General features: G+C 45.2%; 2 protein-coding genes across 2 annotated transcripts; both read left to right on the forward strand.

Annotated features, from left to right (window-relative positions):
• Nucleotides 1–521: 521 nt before the first annotated feature.
• On the forward strand, nucleotides 522–4685 carry LOC144476858 (extracellular matrix protein 2). The gene is made up of 6 exons (XM_078194161.1): nucleotides 522–772; nucleotides 998–1269; nucleotides 1828–2087; nucleotides 2579–2870; nucleotides 3007–3174; nucleotides 3498–4685. The coding sequence occupies exons 1-6, from the start codon at nucleotides 604–606 to the stop codon at nucleotides 3822–3824; spliced, it is 1488 nt and encodes a 495-aa protein (XP_078050287.1). The 5' UTR covers nucleotides 522–603; the 3' UTR covers nucleotides 3825–4685.
• Nucleotides 4686–8260: 3575 nt separating this feature from the next.
• Bsh (brain-specific homeobox) lies at nucleotides 8261–14627 on the forward strand. Its single transcript, XM_078194344.1, has 3 exons — nucleotides 8261–8599; nucleotides 9218–9470; nucleotides 14374–14627. Exons 1-3 carry the CDS (start codon nucleotides 8261–8263, stop codon nucleotides 14625–14627), a joined length of 846 nt encoding a protein of 281 aa, XP_078050470.1.
• The last annotated feature ends 1977 nt before the right edge of the window (nucleotides 14628–16604 follow it).

Here is a 16604-nt window from a genome sequence, read left to right on the forward strand (position 1 = left end):
AAACATTATTTCAAATAATTCTAAGTATATAAAGGAAATGATAGTTCCGACGATTTTTTTAAAGGAGTAACGTTACCTCAGAGGAGAACTTATCTGATACGTCGTTATCATTAAAGACTGGTGTTGATCTATTAAAAAATAATATTATAGAGTGCTTCGCACACTTGGTATCGAAATGTTTTAGCTATTTACCGAGAGAAATCTATGTAAGAACATATTTTGTAACATCGCGCTATCGGAGGAGACATTCAAGCGGTGCACACCCTGTATATCGTCCATGTTAATTCTGTGAAGCACGTGGTCGCTGGTGACTTCACAGTTGATTCGACCACGTCGTAATAGATTACGAAAAAAATCGATCCAACAAATTGCTGGATCGATAAAAACGACCAGCGCGAGTTCGAGGAAACGTTGCCGTGGAGAAAATATGAGTTAACTGCCGAAGAATAATACATATTTGCTTGATTAGAACGATGAATAACGTCGACCAGTGGTATCTTATCACAAGGGCCGTTATCAGGGATAGTCGGCCTGATACAAGAAAACCATTTTCAGTCGTTCGGCGTTAAGTTCCACGCTCGCTGATCCTCACGTTGAACCGCCATGGATCGTCGACGGTTGTTCGCGTTTCTAATCGTCTTCGCGACGGTCGTTTGCCTGGGATCGACGGCGACAACTGAGATTTTTGTCGCGAACCACACCGGTGTCACCGAGACTGTTCCGGCCGTGACAGTCAAACTGCCTAGTTTCTGCGCCGTTTGCAATTGCACAGGTATTGGGACCAGGTTTTGACAGGGAATTCTTAAAGAACAAGCGACGATCTTTTACCGCGGTTTTTCAATTTCAATTTATAAATAATAATACGAATTATATAAATGTTAAACTATCGAGTATTATTTCATTAGTATCATATAGTCTGTTATTATACGTTTAGTCTAATATGATCTATGATTTTCCGGGACACGAATAATTTCTTAATTACTGGTTTTGGCGACAGGCGACAACGTCACCTGCGACGGAAGGAACCTGACCGGTCATTTCGAGGATCCCCAATGGACGATCAAAGCCGTGAACGTAATGTCGTTCGCGGGGAACTCGTTGGTGCAGGTGAAACCGTTCCCGGAAGTCGCGATCGCGAGACTGGTTCTACGGGCGAATCAGATCACGAAAATCGACGACGGAGCCTTCATGAAGCTGATCAACCTCACCGAACTTGATTTGAGCGACAACAATCTAAGCGCGGGCAATCTGCAACCGAGCGCCTTTCGGGTAAACTTCGAAATTGAACACCCCTCCCCTCCGGGGGCGCGTCGCACGCGTTCTCATACTTTTGTTCGTTTAGGGCCTAAACTTCCCGAGTATCGAATCTCGTCTATATCGTTTTAGTCGCATCGATATTCTTACCGGCATATTCTCACGGTAATATATTCTACCGGAATGAAAATCGATACACCCGCGCTCACGGTATTATATTCGATCCCCCGATTCGCTCAATTAAAACGTACATTGTTGTCCGCGCGCTTAATCCTCTATTAGTCACAGTCGTTATCTCGAAAGTTCCGTTCACGGAGTGTATTACACGCCTTAGCGAGATAATGAATTTCCTTGAAGGAAATAAATTCGTTGTCATCCCTCGCAAATTACCGAACGCGATCCGAGTATTTAATTGTTCGTTACGCCGAGGCTGTTATTGCGGAAAAAATGATTCGCGAAATGGTGATGGATTGTAAGCGAACCGTTTCACTTATCGCAACGGTATCGAATATACATATATATTATATATAATGTTTATGGCTACTTTAAATGGGCAATCCTGTACATTTTTAGGGCAGATTTTCGTTCAAGGATTACGAACCGTTGGAAAATTTGACGAGGCTGAGCCTGGCGCACAACAGCCTCTATTCTCTGCATCAGGATCTTTTCGAGCATGTGCCGAACTTAAAGGTGCTCGATCTGTCCCATAACTTGTTCACCCAGATCGACCAGCGCACTTTGTTCGCGATCACCACTTTAGCGAGATTAGAAGAATTGAATTTGGGCTACTGCGGCTTGAAGGATATTCCGCACGCGTTTCTTTACAGCTTAAGGTAACCTGCCTTTTTATTATTATTCGGAGAGATCCGGTCGAGCCAATAGCCGAAAATGATATCATAAATTATCATTATATAATGTATAGTTGTCATAATAATATTATTATACTATTATTATAATATTATATTACTATATATCATTACACATACATCGCAATAAGTCTCTTTTCTCTCAGAAAAAGAATCGGTGATTCATAAGCGGCGTGCTTAATTGATCAATATCCTGACCGCCCCGCGATTTAGTTCTGATATCGAAGCGATGGATCACTTACACGTAAATGTTATAATACGGTTGAGCCAATAGATTCGACCGCTCTGATAAGATAGATATCGCCGCGAGTAGTTATTCCCGCGACGAGTGAGGGGACAAGCGCGGAATATCTATTTGGCAATGGCGACGCGCGATGATAACTCCTTGCAGCGGCTATACGTGGTCTGCAACAATTCGACAACGTTAACTAACAATAACGTTTTTTTATTTTTTGTAGAAAACTGAGGAAACTGAACTTAAGCGGCAATCAGATCAACGCGCCACCGGCCGACCTCGGCGAGGCGATATCTCTGGAGTATCTTTACCTGGACGAGAACCCGATTCAGATAATAAACAAGAACACCTCGTTCCCGATCATGCTCAAGCTGAAGGAGCTTAGTCTCTGCTGCATGCCGCATTTAACTGTGATCGGGGAAGGTGCATTCGGGGGTTTGCAGTCGCTGGAACACGTGCGGATACAGAATTGCCCGAAATTGGAGACCATCGACGAGTACGCGTTCGCCAACAAGGTACGAAATAATGATCTAAAAGGGTATCCGTTTAAAAGTACCAGAGTAATCTCGCAATCGGAGAAACGGCGCGAAGCGGCAACGTTCCGAACAAGGTGCTCGATCTTAAAGGTTCTTCTGTTCAAACTGATCGCAGACGAAGGAGAGCGAGGTACACCAATGGCCGACGCTGAAGAGACTCGATTTGTCGGATAACGCGCTCCGATATTTGCCGGTGCACCTCGTGGGCGCCGAATGGGACACGCTCGAAGAATTGGATCTGATGAACAACAAATGGAGCTGCGATTGCCTTAATCAATATCTGGTAAGTTCGGCCGATCGCGAATCTACCCGGTGTCCCGCGGTATTTTAAATCCGCGAGGCAAAGAAGTCGATTGTTCTCTCCTTAATCATTTAGCTCTATTTAAAATCAGAGGACATTTCTGTTGAGAATTAATTAAGAGATAAATTTATATAGGACATTATTGAAATCTAGATAGTTTACACTATAAAGTAATTGTAAGAAATATCATTTACGCAAGTTCTCCTTGCAATTTTAATTAAAGTTTCTTACTTGGATCTCATTGGGGTTTTTGAGGCTCCCGTAGACGATTACGAATAATAAAGGATAATATTCCGTTTGATTAGATCGGAACGTTGCTGCCGAAGCTCGGGAAGAAACTAATGCCGGAGGATGTGAACAAGCTGAACTGTTCGGCACCGCCTGAACATTTGGGCAAGAGCCTGGTCTCGTTGTCGAACAGGAGGCTTCGTTGCTTGGACGTCTACGGAGCGAGGCCCGAAAGGGACGCGACGATTCTCATCGGTGTGCTGATCGGTATCTTAATCGCCACCCCGATTTGTCTGACTCTGTTCATCCTCTGGCGCCGCGGATTCTTCTTCTGCGGCACGAACAATCCCGCCAGTTTCTCTCGCGCCTTCTACAAACGAGCGACCACCGACGACGACATATGAGGCGATCGTTCTTCTCGATCGAATCTAGCCGGGAAACTGAAACGCCAGAGGTCCAACGAGATCGACCGAGAATCGGAGCCATCGTCAAGTAACGAATTATTCGAATAGAAAATTATTCGGATTATTCGACAAGTGGCTAGGAGACACCGTATTAATTTGGTGAAAGCGATTTCACACTGTGTCGCGTCCACATGTATACGTATAAATTGTACACGTGTACGATTTAGAGAGTACATTTCATATACATATCTATAGGTATATTGACTACGTTACTGATCTCTGGAAGACCGGCTCTTGGCAACGCATACGAGCATATTATCTTTTATTTGAGATTAGTAGTTACGCTCTAGCGACTATTTATTCCGAGAGTTAACGTTCGAACGTTCCACATTAATTTTCTAAAATTTGCAATGCCTTTCCTCCACAGAACGTTAATTTTCTAGTCTGTCCTGTCGATAAGGCTACGCGATAATTAGGCTGCGGATCTTCCTGCATTGTTACATGTATATTAATCAAAATTAATCGGTATTATCGTTCTACGTTCATCGTAAAAATGTTGGCCGGCGTTTTTTCTTTTTCAGAGTTCCAGGAAGGAATTCTGGAAAATGAGAGTATCCGCAGTTCAATTATCATTATCAATCCTTCATAATTTATTTAAATGTAACTACATCGATAACATGCAAGCTCCGCTTCTATTCTCGTGAAATACAAACATTTTTCTAAAAAAAAACATTTTTCATTGTATTCTTCATATTGACTAAATGCAAATAACTTTGCATAGCGAAACGTGCTGTATCGTATAAATCATTGTACAACGTATTTTATATTAATTCATGTAAAAATGAAAATTATTACAAAGGATAGTAGTTGTTATTATTATTTGAAGAGAAAACGTCTATCGTTTTAACAACGCCTCGTTAAATAGCATGAGGCGAGATCGACCGTAGGAAAATTTGAAAAATAATCTATTAATAAAGGATCCATCCCGGGTGGGGTGGCAATTAGGGGATGCAGACGAAGCGTGTCTATTCGCTGTCGATTATCGTCCCGTTGGATCTCTATGGTACAAGAAAAAAAAAATAGAGAAACAAATATGTTGCTGATTTTTGGTCTAACAAGTCCCGAGAGGGTTTATTTAGCCCCGTGGCCTGTCGTCGGGGAAGCGCGGTTTCTGGAACACCGTAGGGATAGTTTCGGCAACGTTAAGCTTGCGGACGGGTTTTCGGGCTTTGGCATCGACATCGGGGTCCGCCCGTGGATTCTAGACCACCGTCGAGGGAACGACGGGACGGATGAATGGACACGCGTCGGTAACACAATTACCGGGACGTTAATTTACTCAATAATCGCGGAAGCAACCCCGTCTAAATGCCGGCACGCGCCTCCTCGCCCCTTTCTCTGCCAGTCGCCGTGCCAGAAGAGGCCCTCTAATACGACCGATGAATACGGGTCCAGCTTTACGGATGATTGCGTCATTATACGGCGCGTTTTACTAAACACGGTTACGACGTGGCCCTCGCGAATATTCGCGGGACTTCGGCTCCCGTTTTCAATCGGATACAATTACGCGATCGCGACGGCTATTATTTCACCAATAAGCGAACATTTTCGATTTTGGAGGCCGTCGCGGCGCCAAGCCTATGGCGGCACCGCACACCACCGGCTCCTCGCAAATATCATTTTCCTCAGACGGCTGCGACGAATTTTAATCGGCGGCCGAACACGCGCGACAAGCGAACTGAAATTAACACGTTTGACTCGCGTGTCGGTTAACGCGTACGAATTTATAAGAATTCTTCGTCTGAAGAATTTATTCGAAATATTGTTCGTAGATGATATTTATTGAAATATTCTACGAAGAATATTCTATTCGAAGAATTCGTTCGTTTTATTCGAACGATTAAATTAAAAACAAAACAGCTGCGTGCTTTTATTTTTTGGAATAAACAATTTATTTCGGCGGAACAGGCTCGGAACTTCGGCGTGCCCCCTGATATTATTATTATTGTAAATTCGGTACCAGGGAGGTTAGTTTCGTGATACCATAATAACTTTGTCGATCGGAAGGTTCGCTCCGGTGGTGGGTCGGCGCGCGGGGGTGGGCGTCGAAGGTACATCGACGTACACCACCGATACATCCATTTTGAGCGTGCTGTATACATCGTCCAATAAGTAATCTAATCCGGTGCTCCTGCTCCTCCTGATCCGCATTCTCTACCCCCTTCAAGATTCGATACAGATGTATTGACTCGCGGAAAGCTTTCCTACACTTTGATGCCCCGGAACGGGGGTGGGATCAATACGGCCGGGGTGAAAAAAATTTGTCGCACACTCCTGACGAAAAGTTACCCGGATACGCACGCATGAATACGACATTCCCCGAATCTTGCGAAAGCTGCCGGTGCTATGATATACGGGAAGAGCGTTGTCAGATGTCTATTTGAATAATAATAATTATTAGCAATATATTTTTCACAATCTTTTATAATATATTTCTATTTGCTATTTTTATCAAAATGGTAAAAGCACAGCTATTGATAATTTTCAGTAAAAATGACGTATTATGCTCTATTGGACTACTGGACAGCGAAATAAATATTTTATTTCAATGAATGTTTGCTAACTCTATGCACTAGAATGCACTAAACGATACACGTGTTAGTAAACAATGCACATGTTGATAAAAAAATAGACACTCGATGTTTCTCACAGTAAAAGAAATGTGAGCACTGCGACTTCAACTCTTGCGTATGTACCCTCTACCATAATCCGGTCGTTCCTCTAGGAAACGTATACGACACGCCTAAATTTACAAGCTAGCCACTGGCCCATGTAAATTTATCCGTGCACCGCTGGTGTCGCTGTAAAAGTCGACCGCGAACTGGCAGAACGTGTCGACCGAATCAGAGTTTTCAGGGGGTCGGCAGGGGGGTATAGATAGGTCCGAGTACAGGCGAGAAAACGAAGGGAAGCAAAGAGACGAAGAAAAGGACGAAGAGAAAGGAATACCTGGAAATCGTTAGACGGGGATCGGCCGGACCAGCCGGAGGTGGCAAAAACGAAATACAATTTAAGCGGTAGGAAAAGCCACCTCAGAAGTGCACACGTGAACGCCGTAATCGTGCACTAGTCAATGTGAATGCGCAATAACACGGGGCCGGCCGCGGATATAGAAGCGACTTTCCTCTCTCCCTCGATCCACTCCCGGCCTCTCTCTCTCTCTCGGTCTCTCCCGGTCTCACCGGCGGCTCTCCTACTCTCCGTGATCTCTTTGCCGTCGATTCGGAGGGGTGCCAGGGTGAGAGGATTCGCTTACCCCCGGCCCGGTGGCCATGGAAACGCGGCGTTCGGCGCCGCCCCGGCGGATCCGCGGGGCCAACCGTTGCGACGCCGAGCGTCGCGACGCCGACCAATGCCGGCGGGTGTCGAGGCTCGTATATCCGGACCGAGGTTTACTCTCTTCTTGGCCAGTTAGAGAGGGTTGAGGGTGGAGATGATCGCGGAACGGGGGGTTGAATCGCCTTGAATATCGCGCACCGATACTCCCTGAACGTCGCCGAGCCACGGCCGTGTCTCACCCTTGTCCGGACACGCTTCTGCCCGCGGACTTTCACGATCGGCCAGCGTTTCCGGCCCGGCTCGATTTAATTAAACCACCGCGACAAGAGTCCCGTTTACTTACGGAAACCGTTTCCGTCTCGGTAGACCACCGGGGTGAACGTGGCCGGAGCGCGAGCCGACGCGTCGTCCGTTCACATTCCTCCGCTTGGATCCGTTTTTCGACGCAGCCCGAGGATCTTCCCGGTGGACGTCGTCACCTAGACACAGCCTCGATGATCCACCTGTAAAAAGTCCGTTCCCGTTGGTGCTTCCGGTCCCGGTCCGACCACCGTGCAACCGACGCGACTGCTCTCGCCAGCTTCCTGCTTCGACGGGGTCTCCCTTTGTGCTTGGTGAATTTTGTGCGGGGCTTCTCAATGTTCGAGGAGGAGATGAACGTGCGACTCTTCGGAACCGACTTAGGGTACGTGATAGTTCGGAGTCAATTAATTTAGCTCGTTTCGCTTGGCGACGGTCGTCGCCCGCTTCATGGACCGTGTGCTTCCGCGTCGCTCGTTCTCCTGTCGCAGAAAAGACGTCGGACTGTGATTAGGATACTCTTAGATCGTTCGATGGTTTGTTAGATAAGTGACAAGTTCGTCCTGGGTATTTCCCTGCGACCTCCGCACGAAGATCCACAAAGTTGGTCTTCGCAAAGTTGGACCGAAGAAGAACTTGTAGTTAGCGAGTTTTCGCTTGTCAGAGATAAAGGCAGGATCAAAGAGAGCAGCATGATGGTTTCTTGTGACTTTTCGAGTGACCACCGATTAGGATAATCGAAGAATGTAACGATCATCCCGCACCGACGGCCATACTGCAACCAGCATCCCGCGACGATGCAGTCGACCTGCCAGCAACAGCAGGCCCAGCCAGGTCAGAACGGCACCTCGGCGAACAGGACGTCCTTCCTGATCGAGGACATCCTCAGCCGGGGCACCGTGCCGCCCCATTCCCATCACCAGCTTCACCATCAACACCTCTCCTCCGGCCACGGGGTCCAACAGCATCCGCACTACCAGCAGTTCGCCAGCTTACTGCCAGGCTATCCGTCGGCACCACCCGCGGCCTTCTTCTTGGGCCCGCTCTTCGGTAATACCGCCATGGGGGTCGGGGTCGTGCCCGGGGTCAGCGAACTCGCGGCCTTGAAGCACTGCCGACGAAGGAAAGCGCGAACGGTGAGCGACTGATAGTCTTATCCCGATTCGAAGACTGACTTACTTACTCTTACTGGATCATCCGACGAGTTTTTCCTCTGTCTTCCGTGTCCGTCGATCGCGCGTTTTCATGGGGTGCTGCAGGCGATCCCCGTAGAACACCATTGGTACCAGCGTTGGACACGTGTTTGCGTACTTAGCGTTGATGTTCATTTTGTCAATGTTACTGTCTGGAATCGTAACACGTTGATTTTTAGAAAATTCGTTGATAGTATATTCGGAGAATATCATTTTCTCTCTGACGATATTTTTTTGCATTTTTTGGGAAGATATAGCTGTGTTTAATATGGGAAATATAGTCGGAACGCAGATCTGAAAGAGAAAATGATTTCTCCGGTTGATAATTTTTTGAATTAGATAATCATTCTTCGGGCGAATTTATCCATGTATATATACAGCTGACAATTATTCGCATGACCGTTCGAATAATTTCGCGATCTCTGTTCGAGTAATCCGATTCGAGACAATGATCGAATCGCAAGGATTCGGAACGTTTCGTGTCCGATCGCGTGTATCCCTGAATGAACGTCGAAACGACGGCTATTCACCCGCCACTGTTTCCCGTTGTCCGGCATTTAGGTGTTCAGCGATCAACAATTAGCGGGTTTGGAGGCAAGATTCGAGGTGCAGAGGTACCTGAGCACGCCGGAAAGGGTCGAGCTTGCGGCCGCTCTACACCTCTCCGAGACCCAAGTGAAAACGTGGTTTCAAAACCGGCGAATGAAGCACAAGAAACAATTGAGGAAATTGAGCACCAGCGCGGGCAGCAACAGCAATCAGAATTCCAATCAGCCGTGTACCGGTCAATCCGTTTCCGTCACGTCACCCGCCGGTGAGTAAAACATATTGTTCGCCATCTTCTTTTCAACCCTTCCACACCCTAATTTCTTCTTTCGTTACATCTGTGCCCACACGTCGAGGCATTCGAATGTTCTCCGTTCGCTGGCCACGCTTTAAAAAGATTCCTACGCTGCTGACTTCTATTGTTATCTGTTGGACTTAACACAGTTAACTCTGTTCTAAAAATGTCTGAGAAATTCAATAAAAGGGATTTGTATTTGCCTGCGATGAAAATTTAAAAAATACCCTTTGTAGACGATCATTGTAGATTTAATGATCTGTACTGAAATTTCTATTATTTTCTGAATAAGTATTATTTTCTGGATAAGTATATAAATTCGAAAGGGCTAATTCAGATTGTAAAAAAATGAATATGATCCAGAAAAGATTAAACCGGAATGCTATGGAAGTTCATGAAGAGAATAAGAACGACCATAACTCGTCGGACGAGTATACCCTAAAACGGATGTTGGCACATTCGCACGAAGAAGCGTCCAGTTACACGTGCGCGGACGACGTACCGAGCCGTAGACGTTAAATTGTATAATATTGCGCCGGACTGATAATGAAATGCCGGGGAGTTGATGATAACGAAATCTTTGGTGTTATGCGATCAGAGACGCGGAACACGCGATCGTAATACCGTAGGAAGCTAATAGTTGATAAAAGCGGAAGTTAGCCTTCTATTATAAACTCGATGACGCTTAAAATTTTCGCCCGTCGCCTCGGTTAATGCAAGCGGTTTAATTGCAATTGCAGAACCCGTGCAATTTCGGATCCGCGCGTCACAATGCGTAATTACCGCTAAACACGTGTATCGACTTTTCGATAAACAGCCGGTGCACACGCGCCCACGCCGCGTTCCTCCGCATCAATTAGCCCGGATTAACAGCACGATCTGTCCTGCATAATCAATTATCCATAAATCATGTTTTGTAATTTCGACAGCGCGCCAGCAGAAAAAAAAAGAGACGGCGGAACCGACGAGAATTTTGCATACTGGCTTCCATCTCTCTCCCTCTTTCTCCCTCAGCGCGCGAAATCTTTCGCGGACGTTCCATTTTCAAACGAGAGCTTCAAATTAATATTCGAAACGTTCGCATTAATTATCTCGCGGCGTACAGAGCGTTAACTATTTTATTATTTCATTATTTACTATTTTATCATATTAATCGATATTTCAGCTCGGAAGAATTTTTAATGCTTAGTTTTCTTCGTTATTATAAAACGTGAACAGTTTCCGTCGAATTCTTTGAATATTTGTTACCCCAAAAATTATCGATAAAAATTCCGCTGAAATTTTTACATTGTCCAGTAAAGTTCGTTCGTTAGAAGGCTAAGGATTCGTGGAACGATAAGGTAATTCTTAATTAGTGTAATAAGGAAATGTTTATCGAATCTCTGTCTCTGCCATTGGCGGCGCGTGAACGTTTTATCTAGCGTAAAGATCGGCGGTCCGGCAATTAGACGAATCGCAGAAATCGCTAAATAAACCCGGCGACGGAGCAGCCGCCGCCGCGGCGTGGTTTCAACGGCCTCCACAACTTTTTCGCTTCCGGTCGTTCGAGGGTTTCCGTTGCCGGCGCTGACGCGCGGAGGAGGACTATAATAATAATCGCGAAAAGTAGATCGCGGCTTGTGTATCGCAATTAAATCGTTATTAGTATAAACTTCGTAATTGTGATTATCAATTTGCATTGGAGCGCGGCCGAGCGCAGCAGCTGCCGAAATTTCGGTGTACGTCAAATAGTTCCCCAGGTTATCATGCTAATGGACCATATAATGCAACCAAAATTCGGCTGACAATAAATTACGCAACTTTAGTTAACTAACCAGACCATAACCGAGCCCGCCTGGGACTAGAATGATTAACTACCCGGTTGCCTGGATAATGATCGCTTTTTGCCGGACCTATATCCCGCAATTCATATACGATTTAACGGCGTTATCGCTTACGATATCGCGACGGCGGCCACCCGTCGATCGGATAATTCGTGTCGCGCAGACGTTCGCCGATTTTTATCGCAATTAATGCCGGACACCGTTTCGCAAATCGCTTAGGCAGCTCGGAGTTGAATCGAAGCTCCGACAGTTTGTCGTTTCGCTTAGATATAACTATTCTTATATAAATTTTACTTCAACCCTTTGTCAAGTCATTCTAAACCTCTGTATTTTTTATCTTATTTTTATATTTTTACAGCTAATGTGTCGCTCTCTGTATAAATTCGATAAACAGACGAACAAATAATCATGGAATAGAAAATTTGTGACTCGTGAATTTTTCTACCGGCGTCGAAACGAAAATCTGTATCAAATAGAAGTTATTAAATGGAAATCGCAATCATTTGACACGGAGTTCGTATTCCGTGGGATTAATCGGCCATTAAAATTTTTGGGCACGGCCTTCCAATGAGAATTTTATAGAAAATCGCTTGATCCCATCAGTCGCCGCTATTGGGTTACGACAGATTTTCGCCGATAACTTTTAACGACGTGATACGATTACCATTTTCACCATAATGCGACATTTTCAAATTCCTCCAAGATTTATCGCCAGCGATTTCTCGAAACGAAACGTTGATTCTAACCTGCGCGTTTTTAATTTTAAATAAAGAAAGACGAATAAAAGGGAAAGAACAGCGAAGAAAAATGAAGAGAAATTTTAGGCAATTTTGTATCGAACTAAATATTATATAAAATGGAAAAAGAGAATGAGAATGAAACCCCCGTGGAACATAAATTCCATTCTTGAAATGTCATTCATCGTTCGCCCGCGCGCGCTGTTACGGTGGCCATTGAGTAACGAGCAGCCGTAGTTATAAGACACAGCAGTGAAAGCGTTCGGAGTAATAGACAAAAATAATTGAACCCTGGCCCCGACGGCGTGGCAGGAGTTCAACTTTCTTTCAACCGGCGTGGATAAATGATCGCCCCGAGCAGCGCGCCGTTTGTAACCAGCGGAGGAGGACACGGTCTCGAGTAATTCCCGAGCTGCGGCGCATCCGCCGGTAACCTTCGGCAAGTTGCTCGTCTCGGTAGCCAAGATGGCTTCGTTCGGTAGGAAGGGCTAACGAAGTTAGTAGACATCTCCTCGGCAGCCGGGAAGAAGGAGGAGGGAGTCGCAAGGGGTGGAAAGCGCGTAGAAGATGAGACCGCCTCGTCGTCCTCGTCCTCTTCGCGCTCGTCTTCGTGTTCGTCTTGGTCGTCTAGAGACTCGAACGGATACCGTCTAAGGAACCCTGGAGAGTTACGGCACCCCTTCGTTCCTCTCCCCACGGTCTATCCATCCCCTTCTCGTTCACTCTCTCTCTCTCTCTTTCGCTTCTTCTGGCCCTCTTACTGCGACGACGTCTCGCGCCACCCCTCGTCTTACCTCTTGTCTTCTCGATTCGGTCTTCGAGAAAATTAGTCAATTATCGGCTAAGTGCTCGGCCAGACCTACATTCACGATTCCTAGCCACCAAGGCTCGTCGAGGACCTTACTTGTATATCACCATATATCCGGTACCCAATTGAAGTGAACGATTTTCAATCCGTTCCGGGACTGTGTCTCCAACCGATTCTTTCTTCCTCCTATCCTTATTATTCTTCATTCTTCTGACCGCGGGACAATTGGTAGTCCCCGACCTATAAAATTAGTAAATTAAGAAGTAATCTGATCTCAGAAAACTACATATACCAATGATATAGTTATCATAAATGAACCGAACACTTGACGGTAGACATGTCAGCAAATTGAAAGAATGAGAAAGTTGAAGCAAGGAGAAGATGATAATACAATCGTGAAAGCGGTCCGAGGGTTAATGATTCGCCAGAGAAGTCGAAAGAGCGGGAGACAATTAATTCGTCGAATGCCGAGCTATCGCGAATTTCTTCCGGTTTTCCAGGGCGATCCAGTCAAGTACAAAGGCAAGCTATAAAGAGTTAAGACCGTATTAGCAGAACAATGCGCAGCGAAACGGCATTTCCGTCTACTTGTTCAAGTCATACGTGAAAGTCCCGTTTATTATATTGATCCCGAACTTTTCGAATAAGGTTCAATTTAAACTTCCGTCCTCCGTTTACGAAACTATTTAAATTCTACGGACTATCCGCGATTACTCCGTAGAACTCGCGCCGCGGGGGCTTTAACGGATTCTGCGGGCAAAATTTCCCTCGTTCCGGTTCCATATTTAACCTGCTTCACGTTATTTAAATTACTTCACCGCGTTTCGCTAATTCTCGTCACGAGAACTATATACCATATTAATGTCCACCGTATTATTTGTTATTCGTAAAATAATTGCTTAAATCTTCCGCGGATCGTAGCGGCCGTCGCGCGCATCGGCGGCATTTTTCACACAGAGTTCGAACCGCGCGGCAAACTATTTCGACATTTCTCGTATTTAACAAAATATTTTTGTTTCATGAACAAACAGTCCACCCTCCAACAGCGTGCACACAAACTACGATAAAAATGTCAACTCGAGGACATTGTTATTGTTCGAGTTATTTCTATTTTAGCGATAATTATTGGCTCTACGGCTTTCCTACGCGCGCACCACGGCTACGAAAAATTTTTCATTCGAACGACGGACACGAGCTAGGAGAATAACGAATACAATTTTATTTGACACTGTCGAATAAATATCCACACGCGTTGACGCTAAAATTTTTCTTTAAATAAATAAATAGTAATAAGTAGAAAATAATAGCAAATAAAGTACACTAGCGGGTAGAAAATAGCAAGCAGAAAATAATAAATGAACCCTCCCTTTTTGGGAACGATCCCTTAAAAGACGCGCGCGCGGTGGACGTCCGCCGTCTCGTGATCGGCAGCGAACGGGTTAAATAAAACGTGTCTCGTAGAAACAGTGGAAGACGGTAACGCGAGATCTCGTTGAAATTGTTCGCAGAGAGGCCGGTGGATTTCTCCCTGAGCGGCGGCGGCCGGGAATCGCGGGCGAGCAGTGACGCCCCGGTGGACTCCGACGACGACGAGATCGACGTTCTCGGCGACGAGACGCCGTCGCCGACGAGAACGGGCAACGTGCACGTCTCGAGGCGCGTCGGCTCGCCGACGAGTTTCCATCAGATGACGCACCCGCATCCGGTGAACCTGCCCCATCAGTCGCAACACGGCCAGACCATCCAACGCCAGCATCGCTGAAAAATCATTGTGCTCGTCGTTTGTGGTTCTCCAAAACTGTAGAACGTGTCACGGGACCGGATCCGGACCCGGTGCGGTTCGATTGCACAGTGACGCCGTTGTGGCGGAAACATGTTCCGAGTGTAACTAGTCCATATAGAAGAGCAAGCTGTTTCGCGGACGTCGAAGTGATGTCCAGCAAGTCGACAGACTTTGAGAACCAAAAGGGTTCCTCGAGGTTCGCTCGATTCGGTCGACGAAGACGACCGGTCGGGGAGAGTTCATTTTGACGACTAGAGGGGGTCGTGGTTAGCAAGGATTCTTTGTGCAATTCGACTGTAAGATTCCGAGCGTGATTTCTTATCGGGTGGCCACGGAACGACTCTGCGCGGTCGACCGTTCGTTCCGTGGCGAAAAGTGTGTTAACTTCCGTAAGAAAACGAGTCAATAATGGTAAGAAAGGTGATCAACGTGTACATGTTCGGAGACACGAGAGAAATCGTCCCTTCCGTTAGCAGACATGTTTTTTAGCGGACTTCGTGCTGTACGAGTGAAAGGTCAATTTATGCTATCCGTTCGGGCACGAAAAAAATATCACATTTTCATCCTAACCATTTTGCTGCATCTACTGCAGTTTCAAAGATACGTAGATTGATAGAGAATCATCCATCTACGTAGATAAAAGTTGTTTGCACCCTGGAGACAGTTGCGGAGAAAGCGAAATGTTTCCGGTTATCGAACCTCCTTTTTTAGTCGATATTACGCCTATGAAATCGAGCCTTGCAACGCATAGTTATTTTTGAAAATGTAATAGCTTCTGTAAATACAATAGTCTCTTTCGATATAATAGTTTTCTTAAATATAATATTTTTCTCAAATACAATATTTTTTTCAAGTGTAATATTTCTTTTAGACACGACATTCTGTAAATAAATATTCGACCTTTGTGAAAATGTTTTACCTAAACGGATAATATATTGACCTTGAAGAGGTAGAACAATAAGAACACGTCTTCGCCTTTGTTTTTGTTCCCGTAATTGATACCGAAACCCGCGAACCGGCGGTAGTACCGAGAAACCGGCACACCTGGATAACTCTCAGTGCCATATGACATTTGTGATCGAGCTAATCGTACCTAAACGATATTGTAAAAAAAAAAGAAGGAAAAGAAAGAAGCAGAGGAGAAAGGATGAGAACGACGTGCAGGGTAGTGCCTCGAGGAGAAAAACTTTTTCGTCGAGAGAAAAAAAAAAAGAATGTAGAAAGTGTAAACGTGTAAATGACTCGCTAATCGATCTCCTGCGACGACAGTTTTTATAGCAAAATGCCGTAATTAAAGCTAGTCTGTTTTGTGTCACTTTTTATAGCGAAGTAGTAAGTTAGCCTGTGGTTCAAGTTGAGATTAAAATGTCACGATGTAACACGGTGTATTTTCTTTGCCCTCCTTTAATCGCGCCTCTCTGGGTTGCCCGTCGATGAAAATAAGAGAAAAAAAGAAGCTATCGGGATCCATTGTAAGAAATTAGTCGCGATTTGTTTGTTTAAACTATGGGTTTATTTATTCTTTTACCGGTGATTTCATCTTTTCACGTTCCTCAATTAATTGTTCTTGGAAAATATTTATTTTTAGTGTTTTATTCGTGCTTCCTGTGTTCAAGTGGCAAATGTAATTGTTCCTTTATTGTTTGTTATCCGGAAAGATTTTTATCTAGCTCTCTGAAATCGCCACAGCTATTAAAACGAACTGTGCCGTAATACGATTCGCCGTTAGACTGCAGATTTTATGAGTTTATGGCAATAACAGTGAGATGAAAAAACGAAATGGTGAGAACTGGCGGGACTCGTGTAAACGGCGGGTACAAGAATTGTTCAATTTACGTCGAACGGGATGTAAACGTACATTTGTGAAGTGCTGATTTAAATTTTGTTTCTTTGAGTATATATTTTTCCAATAAGAATAGCTACGGCTAGAAGAAAGCGGACTGGTTTCGCATTTCG

Source organism: Augochlora pura, chromosome 11 (assembly GCF_028453695.1).
Source record: "Augochlora pura isolate Apur16 chromosome 11, APUR_v2.2.1, whole genome shotgun sequence".
NCBI classification, from domain to species: domain Eukaryota; kingdom Metazoa; phylum Arthropoda; class Insecta; order Hymenoptera; family Halictidae; genus Augochlora; species Augochlora pura.

Bases quoted from the DNA above. Each gene is read 5' to 3' on its own strand.
- LOC144476858 (XM_078194161.1), top strand. From the start codon at position 604: ATGGATCGTCGACGGTTGTTCGCGTTTCTAATCGTCTTCGCGACGGTC. The intron at 773-997 runs GTATTGGGACCA...TTTTGGCGACAG, and splicing joins CGCCGTTTGCAATTGCACAG to GCGACAACGTCACCTGCGAC. The intron at 2,088-2,578 runs GTAACCTGCCTT...TATTTTTTGTAG, and splicing joins GCGTTTCTTTACAGCTTAAG to AAAACTGAGGAAACTGAACT.
- Bsh (XM_078194344.1), top strand. From the start codon at position 8,261: ATGCAGTCGACCTGCCAGCAACAGCAGGCCCAGCCAGGTCAGAACGGC. The intron at 8,600-9,217 runs GTGAGCGACTGA...TCCGGCATTTAG, and splicing joins GACGAAGGAAAGCGCGAACG to GTGTTCAGCGATCAACAATT. The intron at 9,471-14,373 runs GTGAGTAAAACA...AATTGTTCGCAG, and splicing joins TTCCGTCACGTCACCCGCCG to AGAGGCCGGTGGATTTCTCC.